General features: G+C 33.9%; 1 protein-coding gene and 1 pseudogene across 2 annotated transcripts; one reads left to right on the top strand and one right to left on the bottom strand.

Annotated features, from left to right (window-relative positions):
* Positions 1 to 1227: 1227 nt before the first annotated feature.
* LOC115982480 (copper methylamine oxidase-like) lies at positions 1228 to 9304 on the bottom strand. 2 transcript variants are annotated; one of them, XM_031105090.1, is made up of 12 exons: positions 8787 to 9304; positions 7985 to 8094; positions 7555 to 7860; positions 6721 to 6833; positions 6257 to 6587; positions 5953 to 6168; positions 5597 to 5833; positions 5119 to 5304; positions 4134 to 4274; positions 3367 to 3635; positions 2760 to 2841; positions 1228 to 1632 (listed from the first exon to the last, which is right to left on the bottom strand). In XM_031105090.1, exons 1-12 carry the CDS (start codon positions 9025 to 9027, stop codon positions 1510 to 1512), a joined length of 2355 nt encoding a protein of 784 aa, XP_030960950.1. In that variant the 5' UTR covers positions 9028 to 9304; the 3' UTR covers positions 1228 to 1509. The 2 variants fall into 2 exon arrangements, with proteins under 2 accessions (XP_030960950.1, XP_030960951.1); XM_031105091.1 differs by lacking the exon at positions 8787 to 9304 and adding an exon at positions 8354 to 8454.
* Positions 9305 to 16159: 6855 nt separating this feature from the next.
* Positions 16160 to 16855, top strand: LOC115981156 (annotated as a pseudogene).
* Positions 16856 to 17570: the final 715 nt, after the last annotated feature.

The raw sequence follows: 17570 nt of genomic DNA, 5'->3' as shown, positions 1-17570 counted from the left end.
AGAAAAATCTGTCCAAAAAAAAGGGAGAGAGAGAGAGAGAGAGAGAGAGAGAGAGAGAGAAAAGAACATAAAAGAAAAGCTAATGCTTAGTAATATAATACTATGAAAACATAACCATAAAGATTTATCATGTGACTTGACCTTTCAGTAGGAGAGGAAATCTGAAAATTACTCCCCTATGACCCTACCCTAATTAGATAGTTTAAAATTCTAATTCAAGGTATTAACCTTCTAACCCCACCACCACCACCCCCCCCCCCACTCCCCCCCGCAAAAAAAAAAAAAAAAAAAAAAACTAATACTTCCATATTGAGATGACAATAACAAGGGTCCAATCACATGTTTATAGCACCTACGAGGAATTTTATATATATATATATATATATATATATGTTATTTTAAATCACTCTCTAGATAGAAAAACTTGAAGTTTGAATTGGTTGATTAGTTATTGTAACTTAGGGATCTATCTAATTCACACCATGACATGACCTATTGACCCTACATGTATGCATGCAAGAGACTTGAAAGTTGTCAATAGTTAGAAAAAATATTTTATGAAACAGTCTTATAAGATATTTTTCTCATAACATGTGTGATTTCACACATATACTGAATGAGATATCTCATGAGTTGGTTGCATAACATCCTTCTCCAATTATTAACTTTGAAAATCTATGCTTGGGCGCCGTCTATTGATGACACTTGACATTTCCAAACTTTTATTTTTCTTGGGATAAGCAGACACAACTTACAACAGCCAACAGGAAGAGTTTTATGCAGAGTAGACTGCAGTTGATAAACAATACAAAACAGCTACTCTATCTATCTGCGAACCCATCTGATTGTGATGTACACAATAGCCACCGCATTGACTTTCAAGGTTTAATACTAAACTGATCATTCCATCCAAATCCAATGAAAACAATGAGGCAGTCTTTTAACACTAATTAAACTGATCACACAATCCCAGTAGGTATCTAAGGAAGTTAGGTCACATATAAACTATTTGAAAACTCATATTATGTAAACTATAATCATTTTATATAGTTCAAGCCAGCTGGGTTTGAGTAATTTCGATCTTTCGAGAAACCAACCCAAACCAAATATATGGCACAAGATGACGAGCCATGCAATGACAGTGTGCTTCACTGTCTCATATACAACACGTACATGTTAAGGTTTGGGTTGTCACCAAAAAAAAAGGAAAGAGAGAGATCACAATCATCACATGTTAAGGTCTTCAGCACCATAAAATATCATATAATACTGGTGGTTCAGTATACATTGATTTATATTAGTATTTTGAAGAGCCATGCAATGACACAGAGGGCACGCCACCTTAATCCTTATAATCAAATGGTACATAAAATACTCAAGAGTATCGAGTAAGACCTATGGCTCAATTATTTGACAAACATACCTAAATCCGACAAATTAAACAGCAATGTAATCCTGTTCTCCCACTCTTAATAAACAACAGCACTGAAATCCTGTTAAATATTGCTTTCAAAGCTTAGCTAGTAGCTCATTCTGGATAGGCTTTACAGCCATCCCATTGTCCTTAATTTCCACATCGCTTGTATTCGGAGGGACATCCACTGCTGGTGAGCAATTAAAGAATCCATGTGGCTGCATTAATAGCAAACAAGAATCAGATTATATTCCATGTGAGATATCTGCAAACAAATAAGTATGAATTCTTTAAAGGCATAAGTTGCAGTAATAGAAGCTTTGATTCCTACAAATCTAAAATCCATGGGAACCGTGATAAGAATTAGCCCTGTTTGTAAGTAAAATAGAGTGATATATGTTCAAAGAGTATAGCGTATAGTTTTGAATTCCGTTCCTGATTGGTTACTAGAATGGAATATTTCATTATCGGCTTGTATCAATATATCATTTCAGGTAAAAACCTGTGAAGAGTAACTAAGTTTTAAGTAATTTATTTTAATCAAATTAAAAATGTAAGTGAGGTACTAGATAACAGAAATAAATAAATAAAAATTAAGCAGATCTTTCAGTTAGGAAAAAAAAAAATCAAATGTAGCATCATTGTAAATAAACAAGCATCAAAGACTTGTTTTGTTTTATTCTATGAACTTTCCTAGAAGTTTCCTTTATACTCAGCAAGTCTCCAATGCTCCACGCATGATCTTTGCATTGATTTTTAATTTATTTTTCTCATCATACCCTCTCTCATTGTCGTAAGATCTCACGCCTCCACTTCAATTTTTTTCCCAGATCTCACCATCTCCTCTTTAACTCTTGTTTTTATTTATTTATAATTTTTTTTAATAACAAATTCTCTTAAATTTTTTGTATTTGGGTTTATGATTTCTCTTCTTTGTCTTTCGTTTGCTGCAAACTGCGACATTTCATCACCATCCGGTCCATCCCCATTTAATGTGAAGAGTGTGAATACCGATATTGAACGCAGAGGTTGTAACTCATTTTGGACCAAAACAAGCCAGAATGGATTGGTATTTTGGGCGAGATGGAACAAAGGGTTCCTTGTGCCGCTTGGTTGCCAGTGTGAAAAATTCCAGCCGTATAGGCTGATATGAAATGGAATTTAAAACCTTGGTATAGTCATGAAACCAACAATGAAGCCTTAGTCCTAGAATTTTGGGTCTTGCTATGGATCCTTAATCTCAACCTCAACAGACTAATTTAAAAAAAACCAACCCCCAAAAAAAAAAAATTTTAAGAACCTGAAAAACATTGACAGAGAAATGTTGGTATGATGAGTAGAATACCATGAGCATAAAACCAAGGCGTTCTACAGGCATCACTGGCCAGTCTTCCAGCCGAGGAATGTGTGTCATTCCAAATACATACCTGCAATAATTTGACAACATAATCAAATTCAGCATGTCAAAATACATGCATTAGAACAAGAAAGAATATATCATTTTACCAAGAGATGTCTAGATCCCTTAAACGCTAGATTAAGCTCAACCATGCATACAAAAATCTTCATATTCCACTGTAGCTGAAAGTGTGAGCTTATAGCAAGCCCAAGACTATATATGTCGCATGCATTATTACTGCCTGATCATAATCAAAATCATTATTTTTTTTTTTTCTATAAGTGAAAGTTGAGAAGATTTGAACTCTGGATAAACCCCCCACAAAGGGGGATGGAATGCCACTGGGCTAGATGTCCACTGGCAAATCAAATTTAAATGATACATGCATAAACATTCGCACATTTCATTCACATGGTACATAAAGCATATCTTCCTGCAAATAAATTTGCACACACACTTGTACACATACATACAATCACATGCATTATCATCATATTTCAATACTAAATAGTTACAAATATATACATTATATATATAAAGGAAGAGAACCAACCAAAGAACTATGTCAGCTTCTTCCAATGATCTGTTTTGATTAACCCAAGTAGCCAATCCTTCCCCAACACGTGGATTTTGATTAGGAAACTCTCCTCCCGGATACTTTTCATCACGTGCATAAGGTGTGACCCAAAGATTATGCTTCAAGAAAGTGGCTCTCCTTAGAAATTTTGCCTCAGAACCAGCTAATGGTAAACAATTTGAACCAGGTACAAGTTTGTAACCTGTTAGCTGTCCAGTCCGGTTGACATTTCTTGTGTTTCTGATCTGAATTAAGAATTGAAATGCATCATTCAGGAACTTTATCAACTAACATAAACTGCAAAGATGATAAATCATACGCATGTCCTCCAGCATAAGCAACTCCTTCACAAAAGCAAAGGAAAACGAAAGACAAAATACCAAGCAAGTTACGAGACCAACAGTTGCAGAATTACTGACACACATAATGGCTACATTCCAGAATCTATTTAACAAGTCCAATGCAAATGGCAGAAGGATTCATTGACTTCAGAATAAAGCAATTAAGTTTCCTAACATATGAACTAGGAATCATAAAAACAACAAAAAAAATTACACTGGATGAGGATTAGATGTAGGCAACAATAACTGTCCTACCAATCACAAATCAAAGGAAGAAAAAAAAAAAAAAAAAAGCACTACCTTGAAACTAACATCACTTGTCATCTCAAATATATAAGCAAAAACAAAACGAGAAAGGTTCCAAACAAGTTACAATAGGACTTCAGCAAGAACAAATCTTACAATCCAATGGCGAGCAGATAAAGGATTACAATCGCGCATTGCTTGCATTTCAGATCTCAGTAGTTCCTCTTCAGCATAGAAAGCATTATTATGAACATTATCTTTCCCTGGCTCTTCAACTTTAAGATTCACCTCAACAACCTAAAAGAGCAAAAAAGTTCAGATCTACCAATCATCATGAGGGAAAATATAAATTTTTTTTTTTTGGTTCAAATGACCAGTGATGTTATAGTCCTTGTAAGAGCAGAAAAAAATTAAAAGGTACCCACTCATAGCATTATAGGGCGAAAATCAATCAAAGTTACATGGGAAATCATCATCAATATGAAATATCCACTGAATGCCTCCATCTTTTGGCAATATATCATTAGCCATATCAGTAGATCCGTGAATCTCCTAGAACTGTAGGTTTACATAGACTAATAGCCCCAAAATCTCACATAGAACCAGGCTAACCTTCCAGGACGAGGAATTACATTAAGTTCACCCAATAATATCACCTCACATTTCCCCACTGACTCTATGGAAGGGCTTATGTAATTCTGAAGATTCTTAAAACTTTCAAGGCCACCTCAAGGCAGAGAAAAAGTTCAGTAGTCATTGACCTGATGAGTGAACAAACTCATTTGAACCATAAATCACAAAGAAAACAGCTAATACTAAGCATGAGTAGTGGCAGTTGAACCACCAATAGAGTTTAGCATGACATTAATAATAAAATAAAATTAAAAGAAGAAAAAACCAAACAGAACATACTGTAGACTAAAACACAGAAGACTATACTATCCATCAAGAGATGAGCAGGCCTGGGAATGAACTTGCTTTAAATTTATTAATATCAATCCTAGAAAAGAATCAAACCTCATTAAGAATGCTCAATTAACAAAATATATACATGACAGGATAGGTCAGCTATAAACTGCATGTAATACAACAAATAATAAAGTACAATTGAAGAAAGAATCCCAAGCATGTGTAAACCTACCTGATTAAATGCTTCACCAGGCTTGCAATCAACTGCCATGTCCATACGTGCTACAAAAAAATGTTGATGGACAGGTGCATATAAGCCAGGAGCAATGGTCGTACCATATTTTCGGGCTTCCCCTTGTTGTAATGCTCCTAAGCTAAGAATTCCTGTGAGTTTAACCTCTGCTTCGATCTTTCCATCCTATAGCAGAAGAAAAGTAACGAGAATGTATCTTGAGTAGCATACTTAAAACAAGAAAATCATGCTGCAAACTAACAAGATACAAAAAATTAAAAAGGCAGCCAATTGTAGCAAGCAACTCAAAATAATGTAACCATACAACCAAATGTTGCCATCAAGAAGGTAACAGGAGCCCCATTACAGACCTCAGAGGACTTTGTTACAATATGAAAGGAAAAATGCTGAATTTACCATGACAATGTGAGTGATTCTGGTGAGCAATCAAATTGAATTCAGGTTTACACTAACTTGCCTGATAAAAATGCCAGAAGAATCCATACTCATAGTTAGCCACAGTGCATATAAAAGACACCGTCAGCCTTCTCGATCGTCGAACTTCTGCTAAACCAGTTCTCCAATCATGATGTTTCCACAGAAGCCCATGATCCTCTTCATGCAAGCATACACAATTCTCAATTGTATCAACACCCCCATTAAAATTTGTGAAGTGTGCATCGAAGTACTTGACATACCCTAAACAGTCACAACCCTGCAATGCTAGAATTATGTCAAACATAAATACTTTAAAATTAAAACAAAGTGAAAGTAGTAGACAATCCTGCAAGGAAAAAGACAGAAAATAAGCAGGGAGAAGACAAGTATCCTGACCTTCTTAAGTGAATGTGCATTTTTCCCAAGCCCATCTTCCCCCGCATCAAATGCATTCTTCCTGTAATGTGGTTCATTTGGATCTCCATAAGGGACCACCATCTCAACAAAGCTTAACCTGTGGGCCACAGGTCTCCGACCTCTACTACCATCAATATATGCAACAGAATAAATTATCAAACCCTCCCTGGGAGTGAAACCGACACGAAAATTCCACTGCCAACCAGAAATAAAAATAAAATGATAAGCAATACAACTTGTTAAACTTAAAAGTAATCATTGATGTAGTTTGGCAAACAAGCACCTTTTGCCATTGAACAAAGTTCCCATTAACACGAAAACTTGGACCCTCAGGCTGAATAATTTGTAAGGGTTTCACATCACTTCGATCAACACCCCCTCGTGTTTCTCCAGGAGTGTAATTTCTTAATGGGTCAGCAGGTGGTAAGGGAACAAGTTTACGATCTTCAAACTCAATAAGCACCATATTTTGCATATCAACTAGTACATGGATTCCTTCAACTGGGCGAGCATAACCATTTTCCATAGGGCAGTCGCTCTCAGTTCTACAGAAGATTAGCGGTTTAGCAAGTCTGCGGCTAGGGGCATCAGCATCACTGTGATATCCAACACACCTGTAAAAAAGTTAGCACACCAAAGAGTTAAAAAGAGTGCAATTCATTAAAAACATAGTCAAAGTAACATATATCTATTAAAACATGTTCTCACATAATATTCACATAAAAGAATCTCAATGCTGTAACTAACCAGGCATCAACCATCACAAGATCCATATCCTCAATGCCCCTTCTTTTCATTGCCTCCCTAAATGGAGGAAAGTCTTTTACAACAGCTTCACATTCAGCATATTCAACAGCATCCTGTAACAATAGAATCAACCAAGAAGAACATCAGTGTTGGACGAACAGTTACAGAAGCAATTAGTACAGAACTAGGCTGATGCTTAGTGGGGAGGAATTGCAAGGTTAAAGTATGCTATCAAATGATTACTATAAGAGATAGCTGATCATCAATCAAAAGATCATCTTTTTACAAAATCAATGAAAGAATAAAAAATCTTATGATGGGAAGGTTGCTGAGGTGTTCATAAAACTCCCTCAGTGAATGGATAAAAATAGGAATTCTATATTGTAGCATGGTTGTACGAATTTACTTCAGCTTCTTTCTCTTAAAATCAGAACCATTTCAAAATGCACAGTTAGTAGTTTCTCAAGATAGAAAATTTTCAGTGTTAATTCACATAAGAGCCCCACTACAAATCCAACCAAATAATTTAAGTATCTATAACACATGGTATTTATAACTAAAAAATAAGGTCTTTTATGATGATTAATACTCATTTCAAACAAAATTTACCCTTGGTATTGATGTATCCAAATTTGTTCAATGGCCCAATCAAGATGATTGATCTAACTTCAAATACTATTTAAATTCCAATGGGTTATTCAAATTTTTTGTAAGAAAAGAATACATTGCAAATGATATTATTATTAATTAGCATTTGAAACATATGCTAAAATCTTATAAACTAATAAGAGATTTTCAGCTTAATTTCAAGGAAACCAACAGCAGATAATATACCATGGGAGGCTGAACATCTGGAACAACATTGGACAAAATAACTTTGCCCCTATGGTGACCACCTCGAGTTGCTGCATGAACTTCCGATAGTTCAACGATCCACACACTTGTCTCATTCGACTTTTTGTTATACACAACTAGTCTTGCTTGCCTTGGAGGAAGCTTACTAGGAATTACAGGTCCGCCTTTTGCTTTGGGAAGTAATGATGGCTGGAAAGGAGGGAAAAAATATGCATCTGCCAACGCAACAACACTCTTTGCTGGTTCCACCAAAGCAACTTCAACAAAGCGCATGCTATCCCTAACCTACAAAAGGCAAGAAACCGTATCACTTATTCAAGCACCACAAAAAACAAGTAAAATGAACTCCCTTATTATTTAATGATCCAAATCATAATTCAGGTTTAACAATAATAATAATGCAACTAACCTCAGGGGTTGCTCCAGCTGCCCGGACAGTTGCCACTGCCACAGAGATTTCAGCAGCAGATAAAGGGTCCAAAGGGTGACTAGTTTGAGCTCTCACCATGCTTAGGATACCTACATGCAAGCACAAAAAAGACGATCTTTAAGCAACATAACTGAAGAGAAATGCAATCCAACCTTTCATATAATCTAAGAAGAAAGGCGCTTTGGTAGATTTGGAAATTTGAGATGCCATTTTCCTTGTGTCAGCAATTGGAGGCAGAATAGTCCAACCAAGTCAATTATGCACACCCATAATCTGTTTTGACAGCTTAAAACTTTGAAAATTATCTAAGTAAAATAAAGAAAGAACATTTAGGATGAGATTGAGAACCTCAAACTCAAACCAACAGATTTAACACCTATAGAGAAAAAAAAGCGAACTTGTTTAGTGTTTGATTGCTAAAGGAAAAAAAATGAAGGGGGGGAAAAAGGGAAACTGCAATCTTTATAAGTGATAACATTTTAATTATTTGGGACCCGAGAAGACAAAAAGGTCCACTCATTTGACCCCACTTTGTTTACTTTCTTTAGCTGATCCTGGAATTCAAAGAAACAACAGATACCTAAAAATAAACAATAAAATAATCCCACAAGAGTTCCTGTTCATCCTTCTTTTTCCTCCATTTTTCTCAGCAACCAAACAAAGTTTTAATCAAAATCACTGTTCAAAAATAAAGATCAAGCTACAAAAACATAACTTCAAAAAAGAAAAAAGAAAAAAGCGAGAGTATTCATTCATTCATTTATTTATTCATTTTTAAAACCTTTGGATGGAGCAGAAGCAGTGTTTGTAGGAGCTGGGTCAGTGAGAGTGTCAAAGGCAGGGACCATGGTCGGCACAGAAGAGCTCTTGCGGGTCGGATCCTGAGACGGGTCGGGCCAATCCTTGGTGGGCTTTCGAAGAGGTTGAGGAGGCGGTGGTAATGATGATCTGGCAGTGGTGGTGGTGGTGGTGGTGTCGTTTTGGAGGCAACAAGGCGTCGTTTTTTCCTGAGTTGTGGCCATTGTAAAGGGTTGGCAAGCTCACCGTATCCACCGTAGTAATTATCACTGTAGTACTCCACTGACATACAGCAATGTCTAGAGAGAGTCTCCCCCGACGTTTTTTCTTCTTCGGCTTCTTCTTTCTTTCTGTCTCTTTCACTTTCCAGGAAAAGAAAAACCGAACAAGAATGGAAATGGAAATTTGAAGTGGAAAGTGCAAATGCCTTTGTACGATGGTTTTGGTTAAACAGGCTTGATGTTTTGGGTGATTTTACATATCGCTTTTGAGGTATCTATTTATAGAAAAAGCCAAATGGGTTTTTTTTTCTAAAAAAAATTAAAAAGAAAATGAAAAATACAAAAAAAAAAATACAAAAACCAAATGGTTTTTTTTTTTTTTTTTGAGGAAGAAACCAAATGGGTTTCGAGTTTCTACTTTGGAGTGAAAGTGAAACTCTAGAAAATAAAGAGCAGTTAGGTGAGCTTTCACATTTTCCTCGTCTTTTCTTTCTTACTTTTTCTTTCGCTTTTGTCTTAAAAAGTGTTCCACGACATTTTTATTTTTTATTGATTTTTAGTTGTTATTTTTTTATAATTTAAAATTTTAATTTTTTTTCTAACTAATAATAATTTGCCACTTATTTATCATGAAAAGTTATAAATATATCATTTCTCTAAAATGTAGTGATCCATGACATACTTTTGTAACAACCCAACACTAAAATTACTTTTCTACCTACTATAAATACAACACTAAAATTACTTTTTTACCTATTAGAAACAAACACTAACAACTAATAATATCAAATCACTTAAAATTTATTGTAAAAACATTATGTACATAGATTTTTCTCACTAAGAAATAACAAAAATTATTAAAATTATAGATTTAAAATTGAACTGACTTGATTTCTTATAAAAAAATAACTTGATTGTATTATAAAAAATACACTATTAAAGGGATTAGTTTTTATTTTATCTTTTTGCAATAATGTACCTTTGCCGTGGGCCAAAGTTTTACAATACACTTAGATGTATTACTAATATTATGTATGTGTAGCTCTTTCTTTTTAACTTGAATTTCAGCATTTACCTTCCAGTTCACAAACACTTTTACTTATATAGAGTAACTATCACACTAATGATGCACGATGTTTTTTTTTTTAGTAAATAATACAAGTTTTACTATATTGAACTTATAAATTAATGCGTCGCCTATTATAAAGAGGCATAGTTGAAACCTACCAATATATATATGTGTATATATATATATATATATATATGTATATATATATATATATGTATATATATATATATGAGTTGGGTTCAAGTTACACCTGGTGTAACTTTAAGTAATGTTACACCACCCAATAATTTGTTAATGAATTTATATTTTGAAAATTTCGCCATTAGATTACATGTTTTATATATTCTAAATATGCATGTCAATTTTCATATCAATCAGATGTTATTTACCATTCGATCCATAAACTCATCTTTTATACATTATTTTAAACTACAAAAACTTGAATTTATACAATTGATAGATGATATGACTATTGATTTTTGATCATCTTGAAATTTTGCAAGCATGGAGAATATACAAAGATAATGTAATCCAATCGTAAATTTGTCCAAATTCACATACAATTAAAAAATATTGATTAGTATGATTTGAACCAGGTGTAACTTGAACCCAACATTTTATATATATATATATATAGAGAGAGAGAGAGAGAAAGAGATCATCCCATATGCCGTCTCAAACAAATTGTTGCTCATATCATCCGACTCTATTCATTAATTACCATGTAAATTTTATGTAGTAAAACTATAATACCTTTTATCATTTTTTTTTTTCTATTTTTATTGAGTTTGGACAAAAAAGTTTATCCCGAAGCTCATAAGGACAAGGGATAAGGCATAGAGTCGGATGATATGAGCAACTATTTGTCTGAGACGTCAAGAACATTTGGATAGAGCTGAAAATTTAGTTTTCGGTTGTATTGTGCATTTTTTAGTGGGTCTCGTGCACTGTTTTCAGTTTTTAGCAATAAGCGGTATCCAAATAGATCCGTCTATGTATGTATATCTGCTCTAGTTAAGAAATAAGACTCATAAGGTTAATTACTATTTTTCTTATTTTTTGTTGTGTGATTGTGAGGTTCATGACTTCATGTGCACAGGCATATCCACGTCTTGAAATTTATTTCTTGACTCCCATGAATTGATGTCATTTTTGGGGGAGCATTCGATGATGGTGATGATTGATGAATGATGACCGAGACGGAATTTATGTGCAAATTTGGAATTCTGATTTTTTTTTTTTCACCCTTATTTGTATATATATGTTTTTAATAAAAATGACCTTTTAAAGTTTATTTCTTTTATTTTTGTATGTCACTTTTTAATTGGAAGGAATAATTTTTTTATTTTATTTTAATTGTGAACGACCTGTGTATGCACCTCTCTCACATTTGTAAGCATGGGTTATGAATTTTATAAATAAAATTTTCCTTGATACACGTAGCTTGGTCTTCTTGATGAATGATGACGGAGACGGAATTTACATGCAAATTTGGAATTTTGATTAGTTTTTTTTCACCCTTATGTGTATATATATGTTTTTAATAAAAATGGCCTTTTAAAGTATATTTCTTTTATTTTTGTATGTCACTTTTTAATTGGAAGGAATAATGTTTTTATTTTATTTTAATAGTGAACGACCTGTGTATGCAACTCCCTCACATTTGTAAGCATGGGTTATGAATTTTTTAAATAAAATTTTCCTTGATACACGTAACTTGGTCTTGTTGATGAATGATGACCGAGACGGAATTTATGTGCAAATTTGGAATTTTGATTAGTTTTTTTTCACCCTTATGTGTATATATATGTTTTTAATAAAAATGGCCTTTTAAAGTATATTTCTTTTATTTTTGTATGTCACTTTTTAATTGGAAGGAATAATTTTTTTTTTTTTTATTTTAATAGTGAATGACCTGTGTATGCACCTCCCTCACATTTGTAAGCATGGGCTATGAATTTTTTAAATAAAATTTTCCTTGATACACATAGCTTGGTCTTGTTTCTTCTACAATAATAAAAACATTCACAATGGAAAATGTCATCCTATCCTATTTTACTATCTCAAAAAGTTATTTTATCAGTTATACCATACCATTTTACAATACACTCAACATTTCAAAACTCTATTTTTTTTCCCATTTTATTTAAATATTATTTTTTATTCCCTTTTTTACTATTTCTCTTTTTCTCTTCATTTTCCTCTCTTTCTCCCTCAACCTCTAGCACTGGCCACAATAAATTAAAAAAAAAAAACATAGCCACCACACCACCACCATGCCACCACCAACACACAGTCACCCCCACATATCCCAGCGCCATCCACTGGACCATCAAACCAAAACCAAAACCACATTTAAAAAAAAAAAAAAAAAAAAAAAAAACCCATCAAAGTATCAATTCAAACCAAGCCAAAACCCCTCATATCCCAGCAAACCCATTTAAAAAAAATCACCATTGGAGCTACCGACGAAGCCACACACACAACACACATCACAACAGCTCTTTCGGGTTCTCTCTCTCTCTCTCTCTTTGTTTTCTTTATTTTTCTGTTCAAAGCTCTCTCTTTTTGGTCAGTGTCTTTGGAGATTTGGGTTTGGGTTTTCAGGGAGGGATTTTTGTTGGGTATGGCCGAATGGTGTTTGTGTTTATCAATCCACCCACTGATCAATAGATCCACCGATTCAAACCCACCGATCAACCGATCCAAACCCTCCATCAACAGATCCCAACCCACCGATCTAAAGCCACGCCACCACGATCTCCGCCTATTCACGCTGATCCCAAATCCAAAATCCAAAACCCAGCTCCAGTGCAAGCTTTGAACGAGAGAATTCAGAACCTAGCTCTGGTGCAAACTTTGAATGAGAGAGAGAGAGATGTGAGAGAGGTAGTGAGGAGTGAGGAGCTATGAGAGAGAGAGGAAGTCTGAATGAGAGAAAACAAAAAAGTAAAATCAATAAAATATAATATTTTTGTTTACAATTGTGCTGCAATGCAATCATACATTTAGGAGTGCAATGTAGCACAATTGCAATTTTGTTTTGCAATTGAAAGATTTTGCAAATCCGAATGTTGGGTGGTTTTTGGGCTTTAATGCTAAATCATCCCTACATATCCCATTTGGCAGTCCCAATGGGAATGCTCTAATAAAGGGAATTGCTTTCTCACAAATAATTAGTAATGGGATTGGGTGTACACATGATATATATGTGGCTATAAGATTTTTCTTGATTTTAAAAATATGGATATATGGTAGGATGATATGTGAGAGATAGAAAAAAGAGAGCTTTGCAAGTAGTAGGTATAACTAAAGGTGCCATTTGCCCTCTTATATGTTGGCAAGCTGACAGTGACGACTCCAGGATTTTTTTTTTTTTTTTTAATTTTTTTTTTTAAGAATGGTCATTAAAAATTAAAAATTTAATAAAAAAGAACTTAAATATATCAAGTTGTCGATAAAAAAAATCACATAAATACATGACATTTTACTATTTCCCTTTACAAGTTTTTATATTTTGACATCATTATGAGTTTTCATTATTATCTATTGTCAATATAGATAGGTATAACCATTTTATTTTGTAAAGTTTGTATAACATTTTGTATTTTTATGTAATTGGCATTATCTTTGTCATTGTTTTTATAAAAATATTTTAAACTAAATGATAAAACTCAACTCACATGCATTGTATTAATTATTGACCCAAAGAGCTGTTGAGTCCTGAATAATATTATCGCTAATACTATCAATCCCAAATAGCAATCATACACAAGACTCAAATATTTATGTAGAAAACCCTTTCTCCTTGAAGGGAAAAAATCCACGAGAGAAACTCCAAATAAATTTCACTATTATCAAATCAATTATAATATTTATTATGTATTATCAAATCAATTATAATATTTTCTTTGCACTCACATACACCCTCTTTGTGTCTTCTCGAAGCAAACCCTTTGCTCTATCCTCCTTGGCTATCTCCTTGAAGGAGGCAACACTTTGCTCTCTCCCCATTGGTTATCTTTTGAAGGCGGCAACCCTTTGCTCTCTCCTCTTTAGCTTTCTTTTCTTATTCTTTCTCTTTTCTACATAGCTCTCTTTAGCTATCTTCTTGAAGGCAGCAAGACCTTACTCTCTCCTCCTTGGTTATTCCCAAACGAAAATCCATTTTTTCTCTCTTGGTTTCACGTTCTATTTTCCCTCTCCCTATAGGGAGGACCCTTGGGCTAAAGCTATCGAATTCTTTGTATCTTTGTCTATTTATAAAACTCTTTTTCTATTCCCTCTTAAATTAGGAATACATTATTTCTTTAACAAGAAATAGATTTTCCTTCCATACCAAGGAATAGTATTTCCTTTCACACCAAGGAATAGACTTCCCTTCCACACTAAGGAATAATCTTTCCTTCCACACTAAGGAAACCCAAATTAATCTTTCCTTCTTCAAAAAGGAAACCTAATTGACTTTCCAAGTCACAATTGAAATTTGAGGCAATTTCCCAACAAGAGCCACACCGATCCATGCATATATAAATAATACACTATGTGTCTACTTAACAAATCAAATGTTTTAAGAATCACTAACTTTACTATTTTTTTTAATCGCTAACTTTATAACAAAATTAATATTATTATAACATGATAACAATATACACACATGTAACAAACCCTCTATATTTCCTAATTATTAAATTATATAAAGTTTTATTATATTTATACTATACATGCACGCACACATTCACATAAATAATATTATAACAAAAATAAATAAAATAAACAACACACACAATCAGTATTAGACATACACTTTTAACTCACAAACACTCACTATTTACTCTTAAAGTTAGAGATACCAATAGTCAGATAGAGAAAGAGATTCATGACATTGAGATATGTGATTTATGTTATTAATTAGTTAATTTGGGGATGGACTAATTTGTGTTGTTTAGTTTTAGGCTGAACTAATCTATGTTAGAATGTGCAAAATTTAAGTCAAGGTATGCAAAAAAATTTTTAAAGATAAATTAAACTAATAAATAATATTTAATACATATAATTTGAACCCACTGAAGCGTAAATAATGTTGCCCTTGCACGCTAGTAGGGTTTGTTTATGCCTAACCCAAGAAGAAGAAGAAAAAAAAAGTAATTGCTTGAAGTTCTGACTTGGGAGGGGAGATTTAAAACTAACATTTATGTCTCTATACGCTTGGAAATATATGTAGATTTATATACATTATAATCGAACACGAACCTTGACTCTAATAATACCAGTTTATTTCTATGGTTTTGAAACCCGGACTGTTCAAAGAACCAAAAAAATGAGAGGTTCAAGATTTTAGAGGTCAGACTGAGGTTGGACCATGATGACATCATAATGAATTAATAATTAACTAAAATATAAATAAATGAAATAAATTTTAAAAAATGAGCAATCTTGATTAAAAAATATATATATCTAAGCAAAATAAAATTATTCTCAAGCATATTTTATTCTCAAACAATTATAAGAAAGTTTACAAAAATAATAAAGCATAAAAAAACATTAAAAGTTATAGTTAATTATTTAAGTATAAAACTATGAATATATTTGAAGGATTATAATTATAATTATTTCAATATATTCCCCCTTTTGAGATAGCAAATTAAAATAAATGATATAATAAAATATTATTAATATTGATTATATTATAAATATATAGTAATGAAAGTTTAAATTATTTTTATGGCATTCTTTTAAGGGATAATTACAGTAAACCCACTTGAGGTAAGGCCTGTTTGCGCTTTGCCTACCCGTGGTTTAAAACTTACCACTTTGCCCACCTGAACTTCAATCCATTACCCACCTCACCCCCAGCCGTTAGAAAAACACATTTTTAGGAAAAAACAAACATTACAAAAATCAAAAAGCTAGGGTTTTGATTACTTAAAGAACTTCTATAAGAACAAAGGGGAGGAATAGCACACAAATCCCACTCTGATCTTGGCTTCTCTCCCCACTGTTTACCATAGCCCCTAAAACCTAAGAAATATATTGTAATCTTTTTAGGGTTATATCTGTCTGAGATAAACAAAAATAGAGGGTTCGTGTAATCGTGATCTTTCCATGGTGGCTGGGAAGGTGAGAATGGCAATGGGGCTACAAAAGTCTCCGGCGAGTTCGAAACGAGAAACACCATCGAAGCCTCCATCGTTGTTGCCGAATCCGAGTCCAACTAATAAAGCTCCTCCGAAAGCCGTGTTCTTACGCTCCTTCGGCGTGTACTTTCCACGCTTCTCCACTCAGGTTCAACCTCGCCCACCCGACGTCACCGAGTTGCTTCGCGTCGTCGAAGATCTGCACGAGTGAGAGTCGCTGTTGAAAACCGAACTCTTGGGGCACAAGCTTTTGAAAGAGTCGGTGGCTATTGTTCCTGTCCTAGAGAGCGAGATCTCATCCAAGAACGCAGAGATTGATAGAGCTTCGAAGGGAGTGGATGCGTTGGAGATTGAGAACCAAAAGTTGAGAATGGAACTGGAGGAGTTGAGGACGAAGATTGAATACGAAAGAGAAGAAAGCGAGAAGAAGTTGAAGGCAATGGAGGCTGAAATCTCAGAGTTGAAGAAAACGGCGTCGGATCATAGTAGTAGTAGTATTCTAATAGAAAGTGAGGAGCTCTCGTCTTCGCAAAGGTTTCAAGGCTTAATGGAAGTCGCTGTGAAATCAAATCTCATCAAGAACTTGAAAAAGCTCCATGTACTTTGTTCTTATAGAAGTTCTTAAGCAATTAAAACCCTAGCTTTTTTATTTTTGTTATGTTTGTTTTTCCTTGAAAATGCGTTTTTCTAACGGCTGGGGGTGAGGTGGGTAACGGATTGAAGTTCAAGTGGGCAAAGTGGTAAGTTTTAAACCACGGGTAGGCAAAGCGCAAACGGGCCTTATCTCAGGTGGGTTTACTGTAATTATCCCTTCTTTTAAATATACTTCAAATATATTAGTTTGACACACGGAGCATAAACAACCTCTATGGCGTAATGGTTAGGATATTAATTAAAATTTACATTACTAGAACCCAGGTTCTAGACGTGGTGCAAATTACAGTTCTATGTGCTTAAAATACCGGATTTTAATTCGGTTCCCGGTTAATCCAGTCAGACCTCCCGGTTCGGTTTGAGTTTCAAAACAATGTTTATTGCAATAGTATAAGCTTTACTATCAAATTATTGTGGGTAAATACATTTGAATAACAGTCTCACACAAGATTGATTGTGACCGGTTCTAGACATGGTGCGAGCAAATGCTTTATTTTTTATGAATTAAAAGTCAAGCTTTGACTGTGGTTGAACTGTGATCGATTCTGTTGAACCGTCTGGTCTAATCGCGGTTCAAGAGGTTGACTAATTATTTAAAAATTAGTGTTCTATATGCTTAAAAAAAAGGATTTTTCCTTATTAATTTGGTTGGACCTCCTGGTTTCAAAACAATGTTTATTGTAATA

The sequence above is a fragment of the Quercus lobata genome, chromosome 3 (assembly GCF_001633185.2).
Source record: "Quercus lobata isolate SW786 chromosome 3, ValleyOak3.0 Primary Assembly, whole genome shotgun sequence".
NCBI classification, from domain to species: Eukaryota; Viridiplantae; Streptophyta; class Magnoliopsida; order Fagales; family Fagaceae; genus Quercus; species Quercus lobata.
Note: the sequence above shows the minus strand (reverse complement) of the source record. Positions and strands in the feature narration are given on the sequence as shown.